Below are 27648 nucleotides of genomic sequence, written 5' to 3' on the forward strand. Positions count from 1 at the left end.
GAAACTTTACATATGAAAAACGCGCGTGAAAAGCCAGGTGCAAACAATGAATTCAAGGGTGGAGTATGAATAGAGGGCCCAGGTACCCTCTTTTGCAAGGCACCTCGACTGGACTGGAGAACAAACGTGACGGAAATAAAGCTTCGGTGAGTATCGCTAGCCCCATGATATAAGATAGTTCAAGTATAAAATAATTTGCAGTCTAACAGAGGTGCGGTGGGCAGGCTGTCAGAAATTTTTATTTTCTTTACCTTAGAGATGCCACGAAGATAAAATGGGACACAGTGTTGATGCTACACACAATTAAAGAGCCAGACAGAAATCTATTTGACAAAGAATGGATTTTTCTTTTGGACAAAGTGCATCTAGCATATTTAAAATGTTTTTTTAGTACGAAAGAAGCCTATTTAATAAGATGTAGAAATCAGTCTCCGTAGTAGGATGACGGAACCGATTTATTTTTCATTTTTAAGTTTTAATATTTAGAAAGATAAGACGTCTGTTGTTTGCAATGGGCGTAACTGGGATGCACTATATACATAATATTTTGGAGCTGGCCGCCTCCGAGTAAGCCCTGAGGAATTTGCTGACGTTGTGTATTTTGAATCACTTAAATATGTTCAGTCATTTCAAGGCTTAAGAGTCGCGGAAAATTTCAAAACGCTTAAAAGCTTGAATAGAACTGAAACTATATTGTACCCAATATAGTAACTAGATGAACATTTCTGGACTATGGAGTAATAGGTGGATTAAAACAGGATGGCCCTTTGCACCCCCCCCCCCCCCCGCCGAAGGGATATGAAAGCAACTCATTTCCACAAAACTAGTTTCTTTAAGTTATAATATAGTAAGTAAGGCACTTAATTTCCAAGGTAAGAATTTATTGCGGGGTCTAAATTGTTAAAGATTGGTATTCACTATTTTTTCAGCATCCCATATCAGGGGGAGTACATATTTGCTGAAGTAAACCGATCAGATTGACGCTGAAAAGTGATTGTAGAGAAAAAGGAAGAGTGGGAACAATAGATAGAGAGCATAAAATAGGGCACGTAATGAGGGTCCTTCAATTATTTTTATTCAGGTAATCACATGCTGCACTATGGAAAGGATATTATGAATACTAAGTAAACCAGAAGGGAGGTGCAGAGTAATTTTATATGAAGAAAAAGTAGAGAAGGGAGAAATGGCCACCATCTAGAAACAGGGGCGTAACACAGGCCCCCGCAGCCACTGTGGTGCGGAGGGCCCCCAAGCTCCAGGGGGCCCCTCCACGTATCTTGCAGGGGGGCCCATCAATTTTCGTTATACCATTGTCTAGAAAGAGTGAGTGTGAACACATGTAAGAGAACACGTACAATGTAGATTACGTGAATAACGCACCAAGCATTTCTTCACTTTCTTTTATTTCCATTAATTACAGAGGGTGACAAAAATTGGGGATTTCTTTTGATTGGAGACTGAGATTTAACTTTGAGACATAAATAAGGGTTAATATTCTAAACATCACAAGAACAGAAACACAAAGCATAGGGTAAATTAGCTTGAAATTAAGTACACTAGTGAAACAGCGAGATATAAAACGTTCACTGCTGACATATAACTTAAATCGAAAATAAGGGAGGATATGGAATTTAAAGGTATATGGTAAGAAAACCTTAGGTATGGAAATGAGTAAAGTTGAATTTATACTGACAATAGGAAATTGATGTTTACCTGTATATTTGAATGCAAACAAAGTTGCCTATATTTTAGGCAAAACGTATGATTTATGAAAAGAGAAATGTTGCAAAGGTAGAATCCTGATGCTGTATAGGAGAGGTAGCTGTATACACTACAAGTGTGTAAGACATATGCACAATTTGTTTTTAAATGTTATTTAAAGGAACTGATGGTGTATAGAAGAGGTTATTGTATACACCACAAATGTGTAATATCTATGTAAAACTTTTTAATTTTTTTTTATTTAAAGGAACTGATATGTATTTCTATTTGTGACAGCACTGAAGAAGCATGAGTGTGGGAGAAACAAGTGTTGGCTGTCGTTAGTATTGCTGTATAATCATGATACATCAAGAGAACATGAATAAAGAATAACAAATGAAACCATCACAAGAATGTTCAATGTTTGTTGTTGGTAAACACTCAGTAAATGTAATATATGTATTTGAATTACAATGCTGGTGAGGACCAGCAACCGAGACTGTTAAGCAGTGCGCAACTATCCTGCTACCCAGAGTTTGTTGAAAAAATATATATATATTCTTCACCAGTAGGTTGTTATAGTTACTACCTAGTTTCCATAGGAAAAGTGTTATTGGTTTGCCTATATCTTTGGCACCACTTGACGAATCATCACAACATTTTTCAAATACAAATGCTCTTCTGATTCTTGTGTGAATGGAAAGTTTCAGAGTGATCCATCAAGCGGGGGCAGAGAAAAAGGGGGGGGGGGAGACAATGTGTGTATCCCATGTTAAATCCCATAGGACCTTTAGAAACAGCTACAGTCCAAACTGCTGAACGGAATCACACCAAATTTGGCAGAAAGGTGAATATTGTTCCAGGGAAGTGCATTTTTGTGACTTGGTGTAAATTCGTTCAGTAGTTTTTCAAATATTCAGGAAAATCCAAATTTGTATACAGGGATGTGGAGGATCCGCAACCTGTCTCGGAGATCGGATTAGCTGCCAAAACTTCAAACTAGGAAGTGTTGACAGCCATCTTGTGACTCGGCTAGAAATGAGTCACAGAAAAAATCATAAAACAGACGAGAACAGGGCAGGGTAAGAATACCATGACCCCCTAGGCTTCTTTGGGGGGTCCCAGAGGGCCCCAATGGACATAAAAACACTTTAGAAAAAATTAGGAAAATAAAGAAGCGCGGTCTCGTGCACTTGGTTAATTATCACCCCTGGATGGGTCAGGTCCCGGGGGCATTGTTTTAATAAGGGAGGGGGGCCCCAAGGCCCCCCTCCTGGGACTTAATATTGCCCTGAGGACCACCATCTTCCCGGGGCTTCTTTGTAATTGAATGCAGGGGAGGCCCGTATGGCCTCCCCCCGCTGCCCCGGAGCCCACCACCTCCGGGGCTTATTTCCTTTTTAAATGGGTGGCCTCTCAGACCCCCCCACCTCTGGGGATCGCCACCTCCCAAGGGCTTTACCTGAAAAAATGCAGGGAGGGGTCACCTCTCTGGAGCTTTAATTTTAATTAATGCAGTGGAATTACATGGAACCCCCGCCCCCCTTATGACCAACACTTCTCTGGCGCAAAATCAAGAAGAAGGGGGACCACTCAGCCACCTAGAGCAATAGATTGCCCTTGGGACCACCACCACCCAGCTGTGGCTTCTGCTATGTTCCAGGGTGCCCAACCCCGGTCATAGCTGTTTGCTATGGGCTGGCTGGAGCTTTACCACTCCTGCCAAGCCTAAGCAAACGCTCTGCTTTCAGCAAGCAAGAGCTTTGAAAATCCTCTCGCTTGCTAGAAGTGGAGCAAAATTGCTATGACAGAGAGAGCTGCATGTTAAGTAGTTCCCTCTCTGTAAAAGTAATGCTGGCTCCTGCAGGAGGCTTGCCGCTGGGAAGGACCACGGGGGTCTTCAGACTCCCCCCGCATTCCCCATCATTAGTGAGTGGGTGCCTTGGGTGGGACCAAGACACCCACAATAGAGGTTGGGGCCCGGGGATTGGGGTTCCGGGGCAGAAATTGGCTAGGGAGGGGGCCGCGTGGCCCCCTTCCCCTAATTTAAAAAAAGGCCAGGCCCCAGGGATGGGGTCCTGAGAGAAATAACTCCTAGGCAACACAGTACCTGGCGAAGATCAGGTAATAAACTTCCAGACAAGGTGTACTACCAAAATTATTTTAAAACAATCCATTTTATTCTTTATCATCAATTAATCAAAATAGAGAAAACAACATCAAAGAACAAATACCAAAACAAAGACATGATGATCCATAGCATCATGCGTATATGTTAATATTGATTTACACATATAAAACTTTTTGTTGTGGAAAACATATAAAAAATACATAGACAAACATAATAGGTGGCTAGATCTAAGTCAGCCCCGGAGACCCCAGGGATGGGGTCTCCGGGGCTGAAATCAGCCCGGGAGAGGGGCCGCTCAGCCCCCTCCTTTAATCTTAAAAATATTATAATAAAGAAAGGCCGGGGGATGGGGCCTGGGGAAGAGGGCCACACAGCACCCCTCCCCCATGAAAAAAAGGCCTGTCCCCAGAGAGATTGCTGAGACATCTCCGCAGGCCACGCCCCCTTTCTCCACCTGTCTGCAAATGCGCCTCCTCATGCACAACTGGTTGGGGGATGAAGTCTCCTTGGCTGCTGAGGGTCCTTGGGGGCCAACTACTCCTCCTGTTACCCACAGTAACTCCCACACAGTGGATTGCTGAGAGGTTTTCGGAGGCCATACCCCCTTTCTCCGCCACTCTGCAAACAAGCCTCCTAATGCACTACTAGTTGAGGGATGAAGTCCTTTAGGATGCTGAGGGACTAGGGTGCCCAGGAAGCCCTCCTGTTTCCTCCATTAAGTCCCATACAGCGGGATTCCTGGGAGCTTGTCTGAGGCCCCACCCCCTTTCTCCTCTACTTTGCAAATGTGAATGCTAGTTAAAAAACCCATAAAGATTCATTTAAAAACAAACGTTACAGGGATATTATAGATAGGAAATTGAATTTGAAAAACCTTAAAAAATTACTTTTAAAAAACAAAGGTTACAGGGATGTTATAGTTAGGCTCAGATTTCATTTGATCAAAACCAGTGAAATTCAGCAGTTATACGTTCCTGAGCTAACTATACCTCACGTCCCCACAATGCACTGCTTATGATCTCAGATATTACATAACTGATGACATGGTCAGGGAAATCACAGATGACATCTCAAATGACATCTCAAATGACATCACTGATGACATCATCCACAGAACCACTCACACACCCATTCACACCCCCATACAACCTCTTGTATGCCCACTCACACACCCACACAACCACTCAGATACCCGTTCACAGACCCATTCCCACCTACTCACTCCTCCATAGAGACACTCACATACCCACTCACCCACCCATACAGCCACTCTTACTACCAGTAACTCACCTGTACAGCCAGTCACATTGCCACACACTTACCCATTCAGCTACTCACACACCCACTTATTTATCTACACTCCCTCACATATCCACTCACCCATACAGTCTCTCAGCACTGCCACTCAACGATACAAACACTCAATCACACACTCACCCACACAACAACTTACATACCCATACACACACCCATACAAGCACTCACACATCTGTTCTTCACCCATACAGCCATTCACACAGATAATTACTCTCCAATACAGCCACTCACATACCACGCCACTTAGACACCCAGTCACTCACACAGCCATTCAGACCCCCACTCACTCACCAATGCAATCACTACACACCCTCTTACCAACACATAGAGCTACACACACCGCCACTCACTCACCCATACAACCAATGACACACCCACTCACTCACCAATACAGTCACTCACACAGCATCTCACTCACCCACACCGCTACTCACTCACCTACCCACTTATACACCCATACAGCCACTTACACACCCATATACACAAGAATACAGTTACATAGCCACTCACGTAATATATGTTAGAAGCAGTATCACTCATTATTAGTACACCTAATTTAACTTTTGTAGTAGGTTAGTATATATGTTTAACACCCATAAACTCTTAACAACACACTCACTTGGTGATGTCATTGGTGATGTCATCAGTGATGCCATTTGAGATGTCATGAGTGATGTCACTGAGCATGTCATGAGTGATGTAATATGTAAGGTCATAAGCAGTGCATTGCAGGGGTGTGAATTACAGTTAGCTCAGGTAACTATAACTGCTAAATTGCACTGGTTTGTACGAGTGAAATTTGAGCCCAACTATAATGGCCCTGTAACATATACACACATACATATATGCACACAACCTCCAAGCTCTAATTCTCCAAGAGAGTTGCGCTCTTCATGAGGGTGCATGACCCGACAAAATTAGCCTTAACCTAACTGTTAGACCTGGCACCTTGGCGTGAGTCTCCCTTCCACTTTTTGTCGCTGTGCCTCATGTGTTTTTATGGTGTTGGCCGCTCAGAGCACTGTGCCACTGCCAACCAGTGCCACAGTGCAAGTGCTCCCTATTTAAAATGTATATGTTGGTTGGATTCCATGATTGGTTTATTTGGTTTACTGTCAGACCCCAGTAAAGTGCACCAGGAGTGCCCAGGGCTTGTAAATACAAATGCTGCTAGTGGGCTTGCAGCACTGTTTGTGCCACCCACAGGAGCGGCCTGGTAAAATGTATCTAGGGTCTGCCACTGCAGAACCTGCGTGCAGTCTGGTACTGTCATGCTGACTGGGCAGGTGCACACACTTGCTAGTCCCTAAACCTTCCCTTAACTTCATATCAGTCACCCCTATGGTAGGCCCAAGGGCAGGGTGCATTGTAAGCATAAGGTAGGACAAGCCCTGATGTGTGTGGCATGTCCTAATAGTGAATTACAGCCATTTTCGTTTTTCACTATTGTAAGGCTACCTGTTCTTCATAGGCCAGAATGGGCTGTTAGAATTATTACATCCTATGATCCTAACAGACCCAGGGAACATGGTAGAAATTCGAGTTTAGTATGCCTGAACTCAGAATAATAAAATACATCTTTTAGTGAAGTTTATTTTAATATTCTGTGTTTGCAAATACCACTTTTAGAAAGTTGGTATTTGCTTGCTTGACCATTTCAGCCCGCCTCTGCTGTGATGTGTATCTGCCTGTCTGGTTGTGTGCGTGACAGGGCTGGGGAAACCCAGAGGGGCAGGGCTAGGCAGCCTGGTGGTGAATAGGAAGATTGGCAGTCAGATGGGTGGGAGGAGTACACCTGGGCTCTGAATAGGGTTGTGCTCTGCTACCACAATGCTGGCTCCACCTCCTGCGGAGCGGCTGATGTCTCTGCCCTGCACCCTGAATAGAAAGGCAGAGTCATGTCAACAGAGTGCTCAAGAACTGGTTTGGACTGGGCAAAGGCCCCTCAACCCCAGAGGAACAAAGGAATTAGGGGAATAAGTATTGGGACCCTGCTCCCAAGAAATTAGATCAGATCCTGCTGCAACAAGAAGAACCTCTGCCTGAAGAGAAGGAACTGGGAAAACTGTAGGAGGAGTAACTGTCCCTGACCTGGGGGATTGGCCTGCAGTGGTTGCCTTGCTGCTGAAGGAGAGGAGAAAAGACTACAAAGACTTTTATTTCAACTTGTGCTTAAAGATCTCCAACGGCTTGAACTGAGCTTGCCCCCTGAACGAAGTCCCAGGACCAGTGGACTTCATCCCCAGCTCCCCAGAGTCTTTTGGATGTGCCTGCTGCTCTTGTTGGGCCTTCTGAGGGACTGCGTGTCGCAAGGAGCTGGAAGCGCGACGCAAGGGAGAGAAGCGTGCCGCCGTCGGAGCCGCTGTCATCGCATCTCGCAGAGAGTGTCGTCGCTGCAGCATCGCATCGAGCGGAAGCGTCTCGCATCATTCCGGAAGTGTCTCGCAACGCCGAAGAAGCGTATTGCCATCGCAGCCATCGCAGCTGTCGCATTGCACCGCATCGAGAGAAGAGTCTCGCATTGAGGAGGAAGCGTGTCGCCATCGCAGCATTGCACCGCATCCAGAAAAGCGCCTCGCATCCACGGAGAAGCGTGCCGCCGTCGGAGCCGCTGTCGCCGCATCTCGCAGAAGGGGTGTCGCCGCTGCAGCATCGCATCGAGCGGAAGCGTCTCGCAACGTCGGAGAAGAGTGCCGCTGCCAAGGCCGCTGTCGTCGCATCTCGTCAAGGGTCACGCCGCTGTAGCTGACGCATCGAGTCAAGCCTTCTCGCAACATCGGAGAAGCGTAACGCATCTGGAAGATCCCGTCTTTATTTCTTTTGCACCAAGAACTTCAACGCAACTGCATCGCTGCAACACTTTCGTTGCCCTACGTGTCGCATCTAAGGTACATTGACTTAAAGTGTTGCATTTAAGAACTTAAGAGAAACTAAACAATCTTCTACCAACTAAGCAACCATATTGTGTATTTTTAATCGTTTAATGGTCTTGTGATAATCCTATATAAAGATTCCTTATTTTTAATATAACTACCTGTGTGGTGTCCATTTGTAGTGTTGTCACTTGGTTACTGTATGTGTTCACAAATGCTTAACCTATAACGCTCTGAGATAAGCCTTGTCTGCTCGCGCCAAGCTACCTAGAGGGTGAGCAAGGGGTTGTTTTAGTAGTGTAACCCCTCATCCTGACTAGAGGAAAGGTTCCCTGCTTGTCACAAGTACCTACCTGTGCCAACCAGAGAACCCGGATTCTAACATTGGTGGTCAGTGGTGAGGATTCTGTATTTGCATTTGTGACTCATGTACAGTGATTGGTGAACACTACTTAGTGAGTGCAGACCTTAAACGCAACCAATACTTGTTGGTAGATTTCTTTTGGACTGTCTATTTTTGAGCACTGCCAAGCTTAACCATGGTGGAGAAAGCAGCTTCCATAGTCTCTGTGAATACTGAATTAAAATGGGAAGAAGAGAAATTGGATAGTTACACTGCCAAGCAGCTGAAGTCCTTCTGCAAGAGATTTAAAGTTTGCATTACTGGATGTACAACCAAGCTAGAGTTCTACAAGGCGCTGAGGGCCTGGGTAGAAGCAAGGAATGCTACTGATGATGATAGTGCAGATGAGCAGCTGGATGAGCCAGTGGGCTCAAGAGGAGGGGGAAGCCCTTCCCCTGCAGGTAGCAGTGTTTCTAGTAAAAGTTTATCTCCAGAGGAGTTGGCAGACAGGAAGGAAACCAGAGCTCATGAGATAGAGATGGTGAAACTAAATGGACAACTGGCAATGGAACAAAGAAGGCTGGAAATGGAAGAGAGAAAAATGCAAATGGAAGAGAAAAAAATCCAAATGGAGCATGACAGAATAATGAGGGAGCTGGAGTTGAAAGCCCAGGGCTTGGGAAGCACTCCCTCTGGTGGCAGCACACCCCCAGTGCAGGTAGAGTCCAGAGTGTACATACCCAAAGATGTAGTGAAGGAATTTTTTTAAAATGATGACATAGGGCAGTGGTTTAAGGCCTATGAGGTAGCCATGTCTTCCCACTGGGTCCCTGAGAAAGATTGGGGAGCGGGGTTGTGGGGACGGTTCCTTAGTGAGGGGCGGGATACACTGCTGGATTTGCCTTCAGATGACTATAATTCCTATCCCCATATGAAGGCTGCTTTGATGTCTAGGTATGGGTTGACCCCTGAGTTGTATAGGCAAAGGTTCAGGGGTTGCACTAAGATTCCAAACAGTACGTATGTTGAGTATGTGAATTTTATTTTGCAGAGCACTGGATGGTTGGGTGAAGGGTAGCAAAGTGAGTGATTTTCAAGGGCTTCTTGATTTAATGGCATGGGAGCACTTGTCCAGTAATTGTTTTCCTGAGCTACGCCAACACCTGATTGATAGTAGGCTGACTAACCCTAGGAAGCTTGCTGAGCAGGCGGACCGCTGGGTCATAACCAGGGTCCATAAGGGTCAAGTGGGAGATTCCGCCAAAGGTGGGCAGGGTCCCCAGCCGAAGAGTGGGGGGGACAAGGGTAAACAGAGGGAGTTCTAGAAGAGGCCACAAAGTAATCCCCAAGGGAACCAAGGGATAGGTTCTCAGCCTCCCCCACCACAGAAGCCGACCGGGGCCCCGACATGTAAACCTGTTCAGAAGCGGCCCATCAGATGTTACAAGTGTGGTAACATGGGGCATTTTGCCTCTGATGTGAAGTGTCCATTATTTGGTAAACCAGCACCCACTGGTGCTCCATCCCGGCAGGTGACTAGTGTAGCCCTGGGGGAGGAGATGAATGTCCAAGGTGGGTGGGGTCCCTCAGAGATGTCCCTTGTCCCACTAGGAGACTGTGAAGGGGTCCCCCAAACCCAGCTGCCTGAGAACACTAAGAAGTACAGGCAGTGGGTGACCATAAATGGCCATAGGGTTGAAGCTCTCAGAGACACAGGAGCCAGTGTGACGGCTGTCAAGCGCCACCTGGTGTCTCAGGAGCAGGTTGTCCCAGGAGCATTCTATCCGGTTGTTGCCGCCGACAACACTGAGAGTCACTGCCCAGTGGCTCAGGTTCCCTTTCAGTGGGGGGGGGGGGTCTCTGGTACTCTTCAGGTAGCTGTGAGGCCCGCCATGCCTGTAGACTGTCTGTTAGGGAACGACTTGGAGAGCTCACCTTGGGCTAAGGTGGAGCAGAGTGCTCACCTGGAGATGTTGGGTATGCCGGAGTGGGCGTGTGTCACCACACAGTCCATGGCAGCCAGTAGAGGTACTCAAGAGGTCCTGGAGCCTGAGAGGGAGGCCCAGGGACCGGCCTTAAAGAGAAGGAGCAGGGGGCGCGGGAAACCGGCCCCTGAAGTTCCCACGGTCCAGGAGGGAGCAGACCTTGAGGGGGATGTCCTGGAACCTACAGGGGAACAGATAGCTGAACTGGGGGACCTGCCTGAGCTGACCCATTGCAGCAAGAAGGAGGACCCTCCAAGGAAGAATTCTGCAGGGAGCAGAAAGAATGCCCTTCTCTTGTGGGTATGCAGCAGCAGGCTGCAGACCAGGCCAACGGTGATCACAATGGTGAAGACAGCCTGAAGGCAAAGCATTAGTGTTGCCATCGAGCCAGTTTTTCACTGACAACACTGGTAAATTGACTCCTGTCATTAATGCCGACAGTCAAATAGCAGCCTGTAGGATGGTCAGTATTTTATTATCCCCTATGTATATTGTATACAATGTACCAGTTTATCAGCAACTAATGCAACACTGTGTGGAACAGCATATCTGCCTTGGTAGAGGTTAGCAAACCTCATGCTGGGTTAGGGTATTGATATTCAGTGTTCCAACGAGAACCTGTTCTTGTATCTTGCAAGACTCTTTGCTTACCCAGGACTCATTCAGATTATACTAATGAATACTCTCAATACATGTTCAAGGTACACCAGGGACAGCACCAGCAATCCTGTCCTCTCTGATAATGAGGGTCTACTGCTGCTGCTGTCTGTGCGAGGTCCTGATTACCATACACCATAAGACATTATGTTCTTTCTGTTGTGCATACAGATGCACTCTCACCGTTTGAGAGATGGGTGCTGTGAATGAGTGCACCATATTGTCCACATGAAGTCAAACTAATGGGGGAAAAGTGTACATAAAGAAATATTGCAGGACTGTCACCTTTGAATTCCACTCATCCATTCATTTTGGATTGTATATTGGATTGGAAAGTATATGTGAATCGCCACTAGGGACCCAGATGTAAGGCACTGGAAACCCTGGCCTTTCAGATAGGGCTTTGTTTAGAAAAGAACTCACTTCTTTTGTAGGTGACTCATATAATCTAGGGTAGACCTTGTTATAACCAATTGATTGAGACATCTTTTCCCCTCTTCTCACCACTTTGTCTGCCCAGAAGACTTTTTTAATGAATCTGTGTCAGAAACAGCACTCCTTCAACAGAAATGTATCCAGATGACCCAAATGCTCTGCCCCCAAGGTTTTACTACAGACTCTATTTTATAGGGGCATGGAGAATCGATGCCTTGACATGTCATTGGCTGGTGTTCTTACCCCACATATTTCTGATGATTCTCAAGGTGTTGTTTTGCCTGCTGACAAAGAAGATTATGGTGGCCCCTCAGTGGCCTCAGAATTCATGGTTCCATTTATGCACCATTAGTCATCTGGCCAGGAGTGTCATCTGACCAGGAGTGACATCTGACGGTTTCATCATTTCCCTTGAAATGTGGCTCATTATTTGGAGGTTGAGAGGAAGGGATTAAAAAATTGTGTTTCTCATAGTTAGTGACTTGTGCTATTCATGCATCAAGGAGATTTTATACTAATAAAGCGTATGACCACCACTGGGCATCTTTTCATAAATACTAGACGAACAAAGGTGACAGTGGTCAAGCAATAATGATTGCAACTCCCAGTTTCAGGAGAAATGTAAATAAGCAAACAAACTATGTAGCGTGTGCTCAAATGGACAAACACACACAATGTCACCAAACTAGTATTTCACAAATATCAGAAAGAAACTTTCAAATATTTATAACATAATAAACATTTCCAGGGCACCGAAATGTTATTAAAACAAGGTCCGTCTATCCTCCAGGTCCAAAGGCATTGTCCAAGGAACAAAATAATGAAATTCAAATGACTTATCTTGCCAACTGTATGTGAATTATTGATACATGTTAGGTCCTGACGTCAATGCTGTGGCGTTCAGTCTTTAAGACTTACTGAAAGTTTCTGTTTTCTCTTTTCAACCATTTAAAGTTTGGTTTTGACCAAATCTTTCAGACATGTGGGTGGATACGAAACTTTTCCCTACTTGTAAAATAAAATTCAATATTATATAATAGATTTCTATACATGTTCTTCTATATGTGTGGCATTTTATGTCCCTGTAGAGTAAATTTATGGTCCGTTTTCCTTTTTTCCCAGCACAACCTCCCACACAAGTTTTTGAATATTATTGGATTTTGACTTAAACGGTCCGTAATCATTTGATTCCTGTCCTCAGGTCTTCGAGATACAAGTGAATAAATACCATCTTGGTTGCTAGATGCATTTGTGAAGCATACTCCTCTCCAAATGAATTTCTGAGGAAGATACCATACACTTTTTTCTTCTGGTTTGACACTTAGGATATACTATTCTTCACCTCTGGGTTCACTTTAGGATAACACACATGGGGGTGTGTTTTTGCACTCTGCACTTTCTTTTTTTTTCTCTGGTATTAAAATTATAGTTTTGCTTTTCCTCTTTATCATTGTTTCAGCATTACTATTATTATCACGTTTTTAATATAGACTTCTTTCTTTGGGGTCTTTTCCGCGGATTATTCTTTCCCTCTTTTTTATTTGATCGTGAAATGTAATATGATTCAATACATTTGGTATCTGGACTGTTATTCCATGTTGGCAAAATTACATATATTTTGTGATTAACAAAATTATTTGAAAATGGATTGTGGTTCTGAAATATACATTTTTCAAACTTACAGCCTTGAAAAAGTCATCAAACCATGAAACACGTGTCAGCTGTCCCAGTTTTGGATTTCATTTAAATTAATTGCCTAAAGAAACAATAAAAGTTCTTGGAAGTTCGGATTTACTTGGTGTCTTCATACTTTGGACCCTTATTCATTGAATTTCATTCTTTTATTTCTTGGACAATGCCTTTGGACCTGTCGGATTGACTGACCTTGTTTTAATAACAGTGTGGTGCTCTGGAAATGTTAATTATCTTTTCATAAATGGTGTAAATATAAACCTTTCCCTGGGAATGTGACCAATTTTTAATTGTGCAATTTCTAAAAGATTGGATTGGTTGGGGGTGATCTCCTACTACCCTTAGAGTCCAATGGGCAGTCATTATAGCCCCCCGAGGTATCCTGGGGGAGTATGCAGATGATAGAATGTCTGATTTTCAGTATCCTAAGAGGGTTTTTATTAAGACAGCCTTCTAGTACAAAAAAAGGGTGCTCTATCTCTGTTAGACTTGGCATCCTTGGCGCGTTTTACCCAGACCTTTTGCTTCTACCTCCTTTGTTTTTGATGCTGTGCTGGATTTTGTTTTAGCTGGCTTAGATGCTTTGGGCACTATACCACTGCTGATCAGTATCAAAGTGCAAGTGCTCCCTGTAGAAATAAATACTGTGCTTGGTTATCCATTATTGGCATATTGATTTACTGATAAGCCTCTAGTAAAGTGCACTGAGTTTGCCAGGACCTGTAAATCAAATGCTACTAGTGGGTCTGCAGTACTTATTGTGCCACCCACATGAGTAGCCCTGAAAAGGTATCTCAGACCTACCACTGCAGTGTCTATGTGCAGTTTTAAGATGCCATGTCAACCTGGCAAATGCACCCACTTGTCAGGCCCCAACCTTCCCTTTTCCTACACGTCAGGCACCCCTCCGGTAGGCCCAAGGTACCACCATGGGCAGGGTGCAGTGTATATGAAACCAGGACATGCTCTGGTGTTTGTGACATGTCCTGATAGTGAAATACTTCCAATTTCTTGTTTTGTACTTTTGAAAGGCCATCTGTCCCATAGGATAGCATAAGAGCAACTTTGTAACATCTTGCAAGTATAACTTCCCATTTGGACAAGATGAAGGAGTAAAGGTTAGGCTCGATGAACTCAATATTTAATAACACCTCTTTTAGTAAAGATGGTTTTTAACTTGTGTGTTTGAAAATGCTACTTTCAGAAAGGAGGCATTTTCTTGTTTAACCATTATGTGTACCTCTGCCTGTTTGTGGATTGACTGTCTGGTTTTGAAGTGACAGGGGTCGGGAATGTGCATTTACTCAAGACAGCCACTGGCGGCGGGGTGGTGGAGGTGTGCCTGGTCCTTCCTGGATGACTCTGAGCTGAATAGACCTTGGCTGCATTTAGAGTAGTGGGGTGAGATTTCCTTGCACCTGAATAGGGCCTGTCTCCCTTGCAGAATGATGCTGTCTCCACCCCTTGTGGTCATACTGCAACAGTGAGGACAGAACTGGTTTGGACTGGGCTCAGAGACCCTTGCACCAAGAGGAACAAAGACAAAGTTGGGTATAAGTAGTGGACCTTAAACCCCTAGAACTCTAGATCACTTCTCGACTTAAGAGGATCCTTTGCCAGGGAGAAGAGCTAGAGAGCTGTGAGGAGGACTATTGCCCCTTTTGCTGTGTAGGCTGGCCTGCAGTTGCTGTTTCTGCCAAGTAAAGGACAAAGACTGGTACTTTGCTGAGAAACCTGCTTGAAGAAGAATCTCCAAGGGATTGTGTGTGTTGGACTCCTGTTTTGAAGTCTCAGGGGGACAAAAACCTCACCCCTAGTTCCCATGAACTCTATTGTTGAGAGTTCTGATCTGCCAGGAGGTGCCTGTTCCAATTGTGGGCCTCTGGAGGTTGTTCCTGCTGTTGGGAGCTGGAAGAAACCTAAGAGAAGCAACAAAAACAAACTCCGATGCGGTCAGCGCTGCCGCCGCGACCTCCACCGAGGCCAGGGGGAACTCGTAATAGCTCCAGGTGGAGCAATTTATTTTCAACAAGCTTTATTTTGGAAATAACTGTTTTTAAGTGCTATTTTACTACATGTATGTTGGATTTTTGTTGTTTTTGTCTTGTTGCGTTTAGATAAAGATACTTTGTTTTTCTAAACTGGTGTGGTGTCCATTTGAGGTGTTATCACAGTGTGTTTTGAGTACTAATACTTTACACATTGCCTTTGGGATAAGCCTGTCTGCTCGGTTCAAGCTACCAAGTTGGGTGAGCAGGGGTTATCTAGAGTGTGTATCACCCTTACCCTGATTAGAAGCAAAGGTCCCTACTTGGACAAAGGTGCATACATTTGCCAACTAGATACCCACAGTTCTAACAATCTTAGACTTGCCTATTGTACTAACTGCATTACAGTCATTTCTGTTTGAAAATTGACAACGTTTTGCTTAAACTTTTGACTTGTGCTCAGTACGCAAGGATATCAAATTGACTAGGGGGCTATGAGATACATGGTAGGTCATATTGTCCAAAACATTTTGACTGAAATTGATTATCGTACCAATTTTTCCTTCTAATAACATTTAACAATCACAGTCATGGTCATTGCTACCGGTTAAAGACACCATGACAACTACAATGGCACAATACTATTGTTTTTCAGAAATCATTTTACAGTGCCCGTGAAAACTGCAGTCCACCTTCTTGCAAAAGCCTCAGGGAGTATCCTTCCTGCCTCCTAGTGGGGGCCTATTCCAGGGGACCTCAAACAGTTTAAAGATAACTTTTCTAGGGAGAATGGAAAATCTGAGAGAGTGGAAGTGCGAAAAGAAAGAAACGTATGAAAAACAAAAAAATAGAAAAAATAGAAAACTCTTGTGACAGAATGAAAAATTTCCTAGCTATCGTAATGGAAAGTTTCAATTCTATTAAGGACTCGGAGGTGAGGATTATGCCATTCTCGCTTTACTTTATTAATAGCAGCCAAAACAACATATAACAACTATGTTTCCCATGAAACCCAGGGAAACCAGTAGTGAGAAAAATTGTCCAATCAGCTGCTGACATGGGTCCTCCAATCAGGAGCGATGCAGACCAACATATTCTGGCTCCACTGACTTTCCATCCTCTTTCGAAGTGCAAAGACAGTGGGTAGCTCACATTCATGAGTCCTGTTTCTTTGATTCCGAGCCTACAAGAAAAACCAGGGACATTTTCACTTATCCGAACCAGGAAATGCTTAAACCTGTGGATAAAGCAAGTGAGATATAACAACCACATAAAGCTTTTATTCTCAACAATACAGTATGGAAACCGTTTTACTCACTCACATACGAGGAGGGAACGTTCAACCGAAAACCCTAGGGTGGGATAATCCTTGCCTCCGAGTCCTTAATAGAATGGAAACTTTCCGTTACGATAGCTAGGACATTTTTCATTCTATGTCAGGACAGTATGAAAACATTTTTACTCACTCACATACGGGGAGGAAAAGTTCATCCAAAAACCCTGAGGTGGGATAATCCTCGCCTCCGTGTCCTTAATAGAATTGAAACTTTCCGTTACGATAGCTAGGAAATTTTTCATTCTATGTCAAGACTGGAGGCGAGGATTATGCTGGTTTAAAGCTTGCTCACCACCAGGTGAGCCATATCCAAGACGGGTTTAAAGTAAAAACTTTTAAAGGTGGAGTCCAAAGACCAATCTGTGGCATTGAGGATGTCCTCTAAACGGGCACCTAAATCAAAAGCCTTTTAGGCCATTGCTCTTCGAGTTGAGTGAGCTCCAATATCCTTGAGGTTAATGCCTGCCTCTTGCATATTCCAAATAACCCATCTGGCTATTGTGGGTGATGAAACTGCCTTAAAAGGTTTGCGTAATGCAATAAGGAACTGGGGCTCCCCTGGGGGACGGAATTCCTCTGTTGCCTCCTCATACACTTTCAAACAGAGACCCACACACAGTTTCGGGGACTCAGGGAATTCTGGGTAGCTGATGACTCTCGTGTAGCACTTCGTTCATCTGTGAAAGGTGAAAGTAATCCCATTTGGAGTGAACATCCTGCCCATGATATCCAATGCCCTCATGTCTGAGACGTGGAAACAGGAAATAAGGCAGAGCAGCATGGCCAGTATGGCCGACAACTATTTCCGTGAGAGGAACCGATTAAGTTGCCAAGACAAAAACAGATTAATTGATTTGCGTCCCAAAGGGCTGAGTACCGGGGTTCCAGTGGAAGGGACAATCTGATGCCTCATAGTAGCTTGCAAACAAGAGGGTGTTCGCCAACAGCCGCGTTGTTCAGCGGTACATGGCCAGACGAAGTGGTTGAACAGAAGGTAATAACTGATCTGTAGGCGAGTCCCTTAGAGGCTAAATGGGCTAGAAAATTCTGAATCTGAACTACCCTTGCATCCACGGGACTAACACCCCTTTGCATACACAAACTGGACCATCTACCCCATGCAGATCTGTACTGTTTGACAGTACTGTCTGCCCACGCCTTAGATATGAACACTTCAGCTTTATCCGAAAATCCTGGGACTTCCCAGCGTTTCCTGAAATCTGCCATGCCATGAGCCACAACGAGTTCGCCAGAATCAGAGGATGAAGAGCTTTTTCTGGACTCAGGGGTAGAGACAGAAACCAGGGGAGTTAGGATTGGAGAATCCCAAGAAAGTTCCAGAAGAATTGGAAACCAAACTTGCGATATCCACAAGGGAGTGAATAGAACCATCTCCACCCATTGCCTCCTGATCTGGGCCGTCGCCCCCGTCATCATCGCAAAAGGAGGAAACGCATAACCTTGTTCCAGACTCCAATCTTGGAGGAAGGCATCCGTGGCCACTGCCATTGGATCTGGTCTCCAACTGAAGAACCATGGAAGCTGGTTGTCTAATCTTGAGGCAAAAAGTCTATAGAAAATGGACCTCAATGGTCGTTCAACGACTGGAAGACTTCTGGGTCGAGCTTCCAGAGGCTGGAGTCCCTGAAATTGCGGGATTGGAAATCCGCAACCAGGTTCTCCCGACCGGGGAGATACTCTGCCGTGACCGACACCTGATGATCCAAGCAGTAGTGCCAAAAACTGGTGACAAAATCCGAGAGGGCCTTGGATATTATGCCACGTAACTGATTGATATATCAGACGGACGAAATATTGTCGATTTTTAGAAGGCCTGAGGATTGGACTGAGTCCTTCATCCAGCAGCGAACAGCGAAAGAGCCCGTTAGGAGCTCTAAGCAATTGGTATGAAACCTCCATTCTTGAGGAGACCACAAACCTCCTGTGGAAAATTCGCTGCATATGGCGCCCCAGGCTTGTCTGCTGTCATCTGATTCTATCACGAGGTCTGGGGCAGAACCGAATATAGCTCGCCCGTTCCAGGCCTCCATATGTTCTAACCACCATGTGATTTCCTCCCGAGCTTCCTCTGACAGGGGAACCTTGAAAGAGTAGGGACGCTCCCTCCGTAAGTGACTCGCTTTGAGGCACTGGAGTGCTTGATAAAGTAGAGGGCCAAGGAAGATGGCCTGGATGGAGGTGGAGAGAAGACCCACAATCCGAGCTATTTGTCGTAGGGAAATCTGAGGCTTGGTGAGCGAACGTCTGAATTTGTGAAGAATCTTTGAAATTCTTCTGAATGGGAGACTGAGAGTGGAAGAAACGGAGTCTATCACAAAACCCAGAAAGGTGAGGGACTGAGAGGGCGTTAGGGCAGATTTCGATTCGACCACAAAACCCAGACCATACAGGAGATCCACCACTGTTTGGAGGTGGTGTGAGAGTTGGCAAGGGCATGCGTCCATGAGGAGGATGTCGTCCAGATAGACAATCATTCGGATCCCCTGCGCTCTCAAGAACTCCACCGCTGGTCTGAGGACCCAGGGGCAGAGGAAAGACCGAAGGGAAGGGCGATAAACTCGTACGTCTGATTGCGCCAAACAAACTGGAGGAAGCGACGATGAGGTGGAAAAATTGGGATCACCAGGTACTAGTCTTTTAAATCCAGCTGTACCATCCAGTCCCTTGGTCTCAGGACATCCCTGAGGAGATGAATCCCCTCCATTTTTAAGTGGCGGTAGACCAACCACTCGTTGAACTCACTGAGATCTATAACTGGATGCTTGCCTCCATCCGTTTTGTCCACGGGAAAGATGTTACTGATGAACCCCCATGGATGAGGGGTTGTTCGGACGATAGCACCTTTGGCTGGAAGGGAAGAAATTTTCGAGTCAAGACTGGACTCTTGGAGGGATAATTGAATGGGGCGTTCGCCTATATAGTCTATATGGAAACCTTGAACTATTTGAAGTACCCAGGAGTTCCTTGTGATGGAAGTCCATGCCTAGAAAAATCTCCCCAGCCTCCCCCATATTCTAAGTGGAAAGAAGGAATTACACTCACCAGGATTAGCAGAGGACGCTGCTTCATGATATCCACGGCCCTTGCTTCGCCGGCCTCTGGTGGGATAGAAATTCCCAAATCTTGTCTGGTCCAGGTATTGATTTTGTCTAGGACCTTGTCCCCTTGGAAAGAGCTGGTTTGAAGAGTGGCAATTCGAGCCGCCCCTACCTCGACAGGCCCTGCAGAAATCCCGGGGAAACACCTTTTTGATCGTTGTCTGAGCTTTGTCAAGGGAGGTGAAAGTATTTACAAACTTTCCTAAGTCCTTGACAAATGGCTCGCAAAAGAGTCCTCACCCCCCTGGGTCACCACTCCGCCTCGGAATCAGCAAGATCCCCTAACTTGGGGTCGACCTTGATAAGGAGGGATCGTCGACGCTTGGTCTAAAGAGCACAATTGCCATTGTCTAAAAACCCTATGGCTCTTTGCCACCAACTTGATAGTGCCTCCAGGGAAATTATCAGCCCTGATACTTTGGCCTCTTCAGCCATATCTTGAATTTATGTGAGGGGGCCTAGGGTGTCCAATAACTAGTCCTGGTACGCTAGCTAGGACCTGTCAATGCCCTTTTTGGGTTCTCTCATAAGGAGGAAAGTGGCATTCTAGTGTCGATCTCAGGCATTAGAGCCACTTTGCCCTCGAGAGAGGGTCTGGGGCACTCTGCCCTCAAGCAGTTGCCCAAATCCTTCCCCAGGGGTTTGCGAATATGCAAAGCCACAAAATTGGCAACTTTATCCACCAGGGCTCATTCTGAGGCACGGGATGAATAATGTCCTTGGGGTCCAACATGTCAAAATTGTCCAGGATGCTCAGGAGGGTATCCAAGGTCTGGAAGGGCCCGGTTCAGTGTCAGGATCACCTGCTTCGTCAGGGGTCGCGTTATCTGGAGACACAGGGTTCTCCATTAGTGACAGAGATGGTTGCACCGGTTGGGTAGCCAGGAAGGCTTGTTTGAGTCTGTCAAATGCAGACAGGTCTACCCCTGCGTCTCTAGGACGTTTGTGTGGGGGTGGAGCAGGGTCAGTCAGGGGAGTAGTGTCTGGCAGTCCGGTCTGGGGGGCAGGTGTCGTGGGTAAGGCAGCTAGTCGGGCTAGGGCATGATCAATCCTCTTGGACAGTCTGCCCTCAAGGGGGGTCATGGCTTCCCCTACTGCCCTGCAGATTGATGCGTTCACGGCATCATAAAAATCATAATCCCAAAGGAGGTCTGCCAGGGTGTTATCCCCCCTTGGGAATCATCCTCGTAATCCATATCCATCCTGAAATGAGATTAAATGAGGATGTAAAAATGTTAAAGTCTGGGTGACAGACCTGCAGCCTACGTAGGTTGCTCAACACTGGCTGGGTGTCAGCCACTTGATAAAGTGTGAGGAAAAACCCCACAGAATTATGGGTTACTGCCTAGGGGAGGAAACCTGGACCAGAGAAAGATAATAATTTTAACACCTGTGGCCTGGGTAACTCCTCACAAGCGCAGCACGCTAATTACAGACCCTGAACAGTTCAGGGCATGTGACACAAAATACAGACCCTGCTCCTGAGCAACGTGTCTAAAAATAGGCAGCAGAGCGTAGCGCTCGTTGAAAGGAATCGACCGTTAGCGGAAATGGTACGATCCTACACCGAAACAGCATCTCCCTCAGGCCACACACAGCTCTGGAAACAACGGCACGCCGTTCGATCCCCTCAGGGAATTTGAATGCTCGCGCCGTGCCCCACACAGGCACCAGCGCTCCTTGGCGGCAGGAGGTCAGTGCTGAGCGTAAAGTCCAGGCAGAGACCGTGTAGGAGCAGAAATGCTCCCGCTGTCAGTGAAAAACAAAGAGAAGAATACTCCAAGTTAACAGTAGCGAAAACCAAGTAAGCATGACGAGCGGAGCACCGTAAACGATAGCAAGCAGAGTAAGGCAATAAAAAAATGGCGCATGAAGCACCATGATACACAGAATCACCAAGTAGAATAGCTTAAATATTGAAAAAACAACACTCTGAGCAGTTATCAAGAAATATAGCATATAAAATTTAACAGGAGAAAAAAGCACTTATCTCGGCTGCGCAGCAGTGAAGAAAGAGGATGGGAAGTCAGTGGAGCCAGAATATGTTGGTCTGCATCGCCCCTGATTGGAGGGCCCATGTCGCCAGTTGATTGGACAATTTTTCTCACTACTGGTTTCCCAGGGTTTAATCTGAAACATAGTTGTTATTTGTTGTTTTGGCTGCTAATAATAAAGTGAAGAGAGAATGGCATAATTCTCGCCTCCAGTCCTGACATAGAATTTTAAAACTGTCAGTAAGAAAAAAAAAAGGACGCTTCAGAGTGCAATTACATTTTGTGTGCCGTTTTTAGGTCTCGCATAGGGCAGCGCATGCGCTGCCTCTCCGAGGCATTAAGTAATTAGTAATAGTGGTGAAACTCCACCCATTATGTTTCTATTTGTTTTCTCACTTACCATTGGTTACATCCGACATTGCTCTTCTTATCTTGCTCATTGATAGGCTGGTGGTCCGATCCCTCACTTCCGTTTTGATTCTGTTTTGCCGGAAGCAGCATTGACCAACTACAGTTTAGTTCCGCTGCTCGGCCTTAACTATTCATTTAGGGACTACTTCCTTGTTATTTTACTATTTACACAACACCCTGCTTCACCTCTCTGATAGCGCAGCTCACTAAATTATTTCTTTATTGAAATGAAACGTTATTATGCAGCGGCATGCCACGCTTGATGTTTATGGCAGACATCCGCTTTCTCTGCAACTCGAGTTGCCTCCTTCTCCTGCCCCTCGGGAGAAAGGGCTTCTGCCGCTGCTGCTTGCGCTTCCATTTCAGGCCCCCATCTGCCCCCCTCGTACCAGGGAACATGAGGAAGCCGCTCCCCTACTGACAGGAGAACAGACACCGGACCAAAAGTAGAAGCATTGTTCCACGCAGCAGATATGGTATGTACAGCAAAGTGGAGACAGGGCCCTGCGCACAGCATTCCCCCACCCCTTCAATGTATGGAGGTCTTCACTGCAGATTTCGTGACGTAACTGGTGCTCATGTAAAGCGCTCCAGTACCTTCGTGTCTAGTTCACGCTATATAAATCTGCACAAAAAAAAAGCCGTAAAAAGAAAGTGTCCAATTACTGACAAATTGCTGTCCGCTATCATGTCAATAATGGACTTCAGGCTAAAATTACGGGCCCGTTTGTGCAATTTACGGACAGGTGGAGATTCAAAAACTATCAGGCACATCAGCAATTATTTCACTCTGCTCTTTAGTTTTTTTCACTGAATTTTTATGTTCGGGGGTGAATCTATACAACTGCATGTACCAGAATGCAATGCACGGCACGGAAATAAGCCTGTTGAAGGTGCCTCCAGGCAAACTTCAAACTTGCTGCACCAATCACACATTGGACTTTTCCTTATTGGCAGTTCATTTGTCCTTGATGCCTTTGTTTTCACTTTTCCTGCATCAATTTGTGCACAAAATGAGAGCTGGTTGTTAAACGGCAAGAGGGGCCGACCTTGATGGTGGGGAACCGGGTTCGAGCCTCGGTGTCGGCTCAAACATTCTCTGATTCTGGGCAAGTCACTTAAGCTTCCTGTGCCTAAAAAGATCTGTATGCAATTGGTGCTCTTGAAAAGTGCTCCTTCGGGTCATGTTCGCGCTTTGAAAATTGAAAAGAAAAACTAGTGATCGGAATCGCTGGAAGAGCTTAGAGGCGTGTCAGTTTGCAGTGTGTGCTGTATGTGATTAGTACTTGGAGAGGTAGAGCTTAGAGGCGTGTCAGTTTGCAGTGTGTGCTATCCGTGTGATCAGTACTTCGAGAGGTAGAACTTAGAGGCGAGTCAGTCTTCGGTGTGTCCTATGCCTGTGATTAGTACTTCCTGAGATAGCGCTTAGAGGCGAGTCAGTTTGCAGTGTGTGCTGTATGTAAATAGTACTTGGAGAGGTAGAGCTTAGAGTTGAGTCCGTTTTCACTGTGTGCTATGCGTTTGATTAGTACTTGCTTAGATAGCGCTTAGAGGCGAGTCAGTGTGCAGTGTGTGCTACATGTGATCGAGTCAGTTTATAGTGTGTGAACTCGCGCAGGTGCAAGGTCATGTTTGATTGGTGGAAATGGCCAGTTAGTGTCCATGGAGTAACCGTGTCAAATTTACTTCACCACGACCCTTGCTTCGAGACGCAGAGGGGAGACCACGGATCCAGCTTCGGGGACAGACGTTTGTACTTTTACACTGTTTTGTATACTGCGACTGCTGGGCATTCGACTAAACACCATGGTATATGCTGAAAAATATGAATCGATATGAGGACTGACCTAGACAGCCGTGGCTCGGTCATGCTCATATTCTGAGGCTTAATCATGCAAAACCAAGTGTGAATAGCTCAGCTTTCACAAGTAGCTCTGTGGGTTCAGGCTGGAGATGTGGTTTCTGACGTTCCACTTCTAGAGGCTCCAGAGCCCATTCAGAGCCCTCGAGAACCATCTCCAGTCACCTCCATAAACTTCTTGATACTGTGCACCCCTGTATTCTCTGCATGCGCCTGGAATACAGGCCTCAACATAGGCGCTATTACTTGCTGCTCTTTCCTTCTAACACCTACAAATCGACCTTTGCTTCAGTTTTGATATGATGTCAAGGCCGTGACTTTTTCCACCCTTTGGCTTATCTTTTGAAATATATTCTAGGCATTAATAATTACTTTGAATCCGACACCTCTCAGTGCGTGAGGCTGTATTTAAGGTATTTGAAAATTCAGATCACTTTCCACGTTTACTACGATACAAAGGGGCAGAACAAACCGATTTACATAAAGTGCACTGGCCTTTTTGCACCAATATGTGCACTGACGAACACAAATATGACGTCATGAACCGGTACTTGGTCTAAATGTTAGTGCAAGATTCTGCTGGTATGAGGGCAATCCATGTAATCAAAATGACTTTACTGACTTGTGAGCCAGCAGACCCAGGCTGCAGATTCTGGCATCTCAATTTGACTGCATTATTTGATCGTCATCTTATTTCCTTATGCCTCTGTTTTTTTAATCTGAAAACATAAAAATTTCTTCAGAAAATGTTAGCTTTAGTTTATATACATAAGCTTGACATTTCTTTCGTATTACAATCTACCTAAGCGCTTTATTACCATATCACAGTATTAATCAACTCATTAAATTATCGTGGTAATCAAACATGTGTCTCCCCTCTGCAGGAAATATAACTTGTAACTTGCAACTTGCAATCGGATCTCTACAGCAGGCATACAAACGTGCTAAATTGCGAATTTGCAAGATTTTGAACTATTGGCAATATAAATGACAATTCCTTTTATTTATGTATTTAAAAAACCTGCAATAATAAAAGGCATTGTCATTTACAATACCAATAGGTCAAAGTTTTGAAAATGCGAGACCTATTGCATTGCAAATGCTTGTTTCCTCTAGCTAGTATTTGTTCAGATATAATTCTAGTGCTTGTATTGACGTTTACTGCTAGTATACTGGGTTGGTCTATTGTCTTCACATTCAATTACTGATATGTGAAATTATACATTGGTCTTGAAATGATCAACAAGTACCCGGATGGTATTCAATTCCCTAATTGTTAGAATAATTTCAACACATGACAGTGCTTGTCATACAATTTCTTTTCTATGACATACCAAACACAACAGCTGCTTAGACGTGCCCATAATATTTCCAGTAAAGGATGTGTCCTCATGAACTTTGTGGCATCAATCAAAGGATACTCAGCAGAAGTATGATGTGTGATTCCGCAACGAATTGAGCTTGGCTGCTTCCATGTATGTAGCTCTAAAAATAGGAAAACAATAATTATTATTATACGAACACAATCTCATATACATTTATCACTCTCTTTAAAACAGAGATGATGTGAACAAAAACCACAAACAAACTTAAAAAATACGAACTACAATGAAAGTATAAAATGCAGAACGTTAGACTGATACTTATAATTCACCTTCCCTTTTATCTGTTTTAATAATTGTGAGGTCACAGCTATGCCAGTATACCATTAAATATGTGGGGTTTTTTCAGGTTTTTTTTACTGTCTCCAGCATTCACTAGCCTGGAAACAAGTTTTTGTTCAGATGATTTGCGGTATAATTTATATCACACAGAACCCTAAAGGTTTGTGTACATTTACAGTATACTGTATACTTAAAACAGTAGTAAATGTTTTTCTCCCACCTTTACAATATGTCTTCAGCGAAACAGTCACATTATAAAGGTTTAAATAAGTAATCTGCAAGGATTATGAAGTCAGTCATGAGTTTTGATCTTCAGGCCACGAGTTTGAATCCTCGCTAAGCCAACATGGACATCCATCAATCCAAGTTTGAGTACCATTATATAGGTAATAATACCTCCTGTGGTTTATAAAGCCTCTCTAGAGTACTGACATCACTTCTGATCTCAGTACTTACAGCAGCTGTATTTCTGTTACCATAGATAGAATTGCCCCAATTAAAATATTGTCCTCTCTTCACAAGAGTATTTCTACTTCATAGATATCTGATGACCTAGAAAGCGTAAGGAAACACTGTAAAGTCTTAGAAAGAATTTAGCACAAAATCTACTGCCTGACATCCAAACAAGACTATTCCACAGCCTTGTGCATTGATAAACAGCAAATTTAAAAAGCGCGACCTTCACATAGATCAACTAATAGCCCCCTTTAAATTTTCAGATGTGTAGAACACTGTGAACCCTGTCAATTGTTAACAACCCTATTGTCACCCAAGAAATCTGCTTCTCACTTGCATCTTCCTTCCATGATAAATTTGGTAGTATTTATAAGTCTTTTGGCCCTCCAGCTAGGAGCTCAAACAAGGTGACTGATGCTGTTCCCCGTTTTTTTAGCTAAATTTCCTTTTTGTTCTGCTCTCTCTGGACATGGTCTGTAAATCTTTGAGAACATTCAATCCAGGTTCCCCATTAGTCTCCTGTCCACCATACGTTCTGTCTCTTTCCACAGACACAGTAACACTGTGAATGACCAAGTTTGTAATTCCTCACTTAGTTCCAGCATAGTTCGCAGTGAATGGCAAAATTACAAGGTTATTCCCCCTCTTAAAAACACCATGGCCGACACTGCAGTTCTCAATAATTAAAGACCCTTATCCCTTCCCTTTCTATGCAAAGTGGCTGAAAAGGAAGGAGAAGCTAAATCTACTCAATTATAGAGCAAAATGCATAGCTCGATATTGCTCAATGGGCATTTAATCCTGTCATGGTTGTGAAAGTGCTGTCCTTTATATCACTGAAAATCTACACAGTATTCTGGATCAGGGCAGCAATGCCACCACCCTCCTCTTGGATCTCTCTGCAGCATTTAATAGAGTTTCCTACAGAATTTCTGCTATCACGCCTCTGGTCGATAAGAATTAGTAATCAGGATCTTGATTGGTAAACATCTTTCCCCTCTCTCCCCATACAGCTCCGATGCTCTAAGAATTTCTGTTGGGTCCCCAGAACCTTTTACTGAGCGCAGCCCTATATTTGATATTATTTATATTACACCATTGATTTTACTGCTTCGGTCACTTGACATTGACATTATGCTTTAAGCGCACAATACATATCGCTGTCATTACTGTCAACAATACTGGGAACACCCAGGAAAAGTTGTGCGTGTTCCTTTTTGTAGTGGCCAAGGGAGTGAAAGAAGATTGCCTTAAACTCAAAGAAAACCTACGTCCTGAGCATAAAGTGACTGTATGATGGATTCTTATCTTTCCCCATCTCTGACCATCTTAAATCACCACATTGGCTCCCAGTAGCCGAACACATCTTGTTTAAGTTTCTCTGTATCTGGGATGTAATCCTCACATTTTCTGTCTATGTGTCCTCCATTGAATTGCCTACATTTCATGTGGTCATTGATTTGAGTGCACATTTCTTACTTATAGATGCATACTCCATTTACTATTGTTTGTACATGTATACCATATGACATTTGTTTTATGATAGTGCGATAGTTCAGTAATAATTCATGTATGTATTCAGTTGACTAATAATGGCATAAATGTAACCACTACATCTGCTGAATATGAGCCTTTATGCTGAGAAATCCCCATAGGATATCAGAAACACCAGGCTTGGTTTGGTA

At 44.5% G+C, this 27648-nt stretch overlaps 1 protein-coding gene across 2 annotated transcripts in view; it reads right to left on the bottom strand.

Moving 5' to 3' along the window:
• TUSC3 (tumor suppressor candidate 3) overlaps positions 1-27648 on the bottom strand; it is a 1613394-nt gene that overhangs the window by 471112 nt on the left and 1114634 nt on the right. For both annotated transcript variants that reach the window (XM_085643291.1, XM_085643292.1), the window contains exon 7: positions 25265-25328. In XM_085643291.1, coding sequence (XP_085499417.1) covers positions 25265-25328 — 64 coding nt within the window. The remainder of the gene's footprint in view (positions 1-25264; positions 25329-27648) is intronic.

The sequence above is a fragment of the Triturus cristatus genome, chromosome 2_2, assembly GCF_964204655.1.
Source record: "Triturus cristatus chromosome 2_2, aTriCri1.1, whole genome shotgun sequence".
Taxonomy (NCBI): Eukaryota; Metazoa; Chordata; class Amphibia; order Caudata; family Salamandridae; genus Triturus; species Triturus cristatus.